The sequence below is a fragment of the Plasmodium cynomolgi genome, chromosome 14, assembly GCF_000321355.1.
Source record: "Plasmodium cynomolgi strain B DNA, chromosome 14, whole genome shotgun sequence".
NCBI lineage: Eukaryota > Apicomplexa > Aconoidasida > Haemosporida > Plasmodiidae > Plasmodium > Plasmodium cynomolgi.
This window is the reverse complement of record NC_020407.1, coordinates 102,844-105,874: the sequence shown is the minus strand read 5'-3', so window position 1 is coordinate 105,874 and position 3,031 is coordinate 102,844. Positions and strand designations below refer to the sequence as shown.

At 28.9% G+C, this 3,031-nt stretch overlaps 1 protein-coding gene across 1 annotated transcript; it reads left to right on the top strand.

Moving 5' to 3' along the window:
• Positions 1-1,067: 1,067 nt before the first annotated feature.
• Positions 1,068-1,760, top strand: PCYB_141180 (hypothetical protein; the record flags this gene model as incomplete). Its single annotated transcript, XM_004224589.1, has 2 exons — positions 1,068-1,179; positions 1,465-1,760. The coding sequence occupies 2 exons, from the start codon at positions 1,068-1,070 to the stop codon at positions 1,758-1,760; spliced, it is 408 nt and encodes a 135-aa protein (XP_004224637.1).
• Positions 1,761-3,031: the final 1,271 nt, after the last annotated feature.

Here is a 3,031-nt window from a genome sequence, read left to right as displayed (position 1 = left end):
TTCTTTAGAGGCATAAATTTATATTATTTTGCTAACGCATAAGATAAGGCTTTATAAAATTTTATTTTGAGAAAAACACAATTGTTAGCCCCTTCTTGCTTGCTATATTATATTACCACCATTGGCAATGAAATTTTTTTTAATTTTTTTTTTTTTTGAAACGTTAAAAAAATTGTACATATAATATATATATATATATATAATTTTAACATAGTGTACATTTGACTCATAATGTATATATCTAATTATTTAGATATGTTTATGTAATAGAAAAATTGTATATCTAACAAGAGAACAATGTGACAATTTTTTACTTGTTATATACGTACATTATATAAATAAATATATACATACATATACATATATATACATATACATATATACACTTATACACATATATATACATATATACAGTTCGTGTTTGTTTGAAAAGATATAGTTTTTTGTTTATTGCGCACACATGTTGCTCTAGAAAAAAACGAAATGAACAAAAAAAAAAGCACATTATTGTTATATTATGTTAATACCTATATTGTTCTATATGCGACGCATGAAGAAATATTGTCATAAAATTTCTAAAGAAAATTTAAAAAACGTTAAATGTACATATAGTAATAATAATATATAAATGACAGCTAAGTATATGTACAAGTTTGTTACTTTTATTTTATGTAATATTATTTTTGCTATTTGTATATAAATCCAAATGGCTAATGATCAGATTTGATCAACTTTGCAACTTTTATAACCAAGGCTTTAGCGTTCTTTTGAACTTCCCTTCATTTGCTTGATTACCATTTGTTATTTTATTTTTTATTTTTTCTTCCCTTTTTGTTTCTTATTACAAATTATAACGCACAGTTTTTAAAAGTTGCCAATGGTAGTGACCATTTCGAAAAGTTAGCAATTGCACACAGTATATATATGTATATGCTCACGTATGTATATATATGTATATGTATGTATATATATGTATATATATGTACACTTTTTTTGGTAAAAGTCGAGTATTATGAAGCGTATTAGAACAGTCCTCTAGATTTTTGTTAATAATTATTTCTAATACCATGAATTATTTGAAAGTGTTGATTTGTGCAATAGTTTTGCTCTTTCTTTACGCCCAAGAATTAAATGCATTGCGAGGAAAGAAGAAGGAGACAATTGTGTTGCCAAATTACGGTAAGTAAATTTAATTTAAAGATATGTAAAATGTATTGCACTCTTTGTTCGGTTAAAAATGAGGAAAAAAGTTGTTATAGTGTACTGTTTTGTCTTTGAGCATATGGGTGTATCGTTTGTTTGCCAGCTTTAGCAGATTAACCATTCTTGCCATCTTTCCGTTCAGACAGTGCTTTCTGTTGGAAAAGCGCACAAAAGAAAAACTACATCCTCGTTTATTCCTTTTTTTTTTTTTTTTTCACTGTTTTCATATTTTTTTCCTTGTCCCCCTTTTTCCCCTTGTAGATGACCTGTTTTTGCGAAATGGTGGGTACAAGATAATTCTACCACATGAATATGTAGACAATAACAATTTGGACGAGTCCCTTTTGCGCATGATTAAAATTACAAGGAACAAATTTAAAAAAATAAAAAAATCCAAAACAAGACTTCGAGATAATTGCTACCATTTGGGCCTGCACCTTGGCTTGCGTATTTTACACCATCTTACTATTTTAACCTTCCGAATTATGAAACTGCGCATGAAGAAGCAAGCCAGGCGTAGGAGTAAGGCGAAGAGTAAAAATTTACCGCCACCTTAAATGCTACTATGTCAATTTATATGATGGATCAGATATATTTAATTAACTAATTAAGTAATTTAATTTTTTCCTTTCGGTTTTTATGCCATTTTGTCCCATTTGTCCCTTCACTATCCTATTTTTGTCCCATCTTTGGCACAGTTTTCAACCTCCTCTTTCACCTACCTTTTTTTTCGTTTTTTTGTACGTTTTTAAGTGTTAAATTATACATATAGTGTGTATATTTACACGTTTTTATTACTATATTTGTCTCGAAATTTTCATATTTTTTGGTGTGTAATATGTAGACATATTAGAATATTACATGTGTGGGTCACTTCAAGTTCACTTGAACTTGGAAATTATTTGAACATATTTTAAATATATTTACATTTTACCTCGTCCTGTGTATATTTAACACAAAATTGTTTATAAATATACATAATTTTATTAGCATCAACTAAAAATATCATTTTTAAAATAACGTATTTACGTGTTTATGCAGTTATAGATAACAGGCGCAAAAAATGTGATTTGTATAAAGTGCATATTCATGCACATGCGGTGCGTAATCGTGCAAAAACTGTGTTCAGCGAAAAGATCTTTGGGAATTTTTTTCCCAAAAGGTTTTATATAATGCGCAGGGGGAACGTAAACTATGTTTTTCTTCTAACGGCATGAAAAAAATGTAAATATATAAATATGTAAAAAGGTGCATTGCGAGAAACATTCAGGGGCTCCTTTGGTAACAGTGTATATAGAAACGATCCCACTTTAAAGCTTTTACCACCCGTTTAACATATGCGTTACAATTTAAGCATTTGTAAAGGACTCCCAAGTTGACATGTTAACAAAAATGCTGTTGTTTGACCGAATAGCAATTACTGGGGGAAATATTCAGATGGAAAAATTAATAAACACACATGTATGCATTACATATATATTTGTAATCTGCAAGCGCGCAATGTAATTAACATGGCGAATGGAACGGTACATAGGCATTAAAGGCTTCACTTCTGATGCTTTGAAAAAAAAAAAACTGCTTTATCATTAAGTTTTTTAAAAGGATGTGTTGCGGCAAAATAATTTAAGGGGCGTTTTTTTTTTTTTTTCTCACATATAAGTCATTTCGCTTATAGAGATATAGGAATATATTTATTTGTGATATGTTGCAAAGGTTGCTTTCGATAAGAGGGGCCACCAAAGGAGTTTTAATTTCCCCTCTCATTATATATATATTTTTGTTTTGCGAATGCTGCAAAAACGACTTGAAAAAATAGCAAAATATAGGA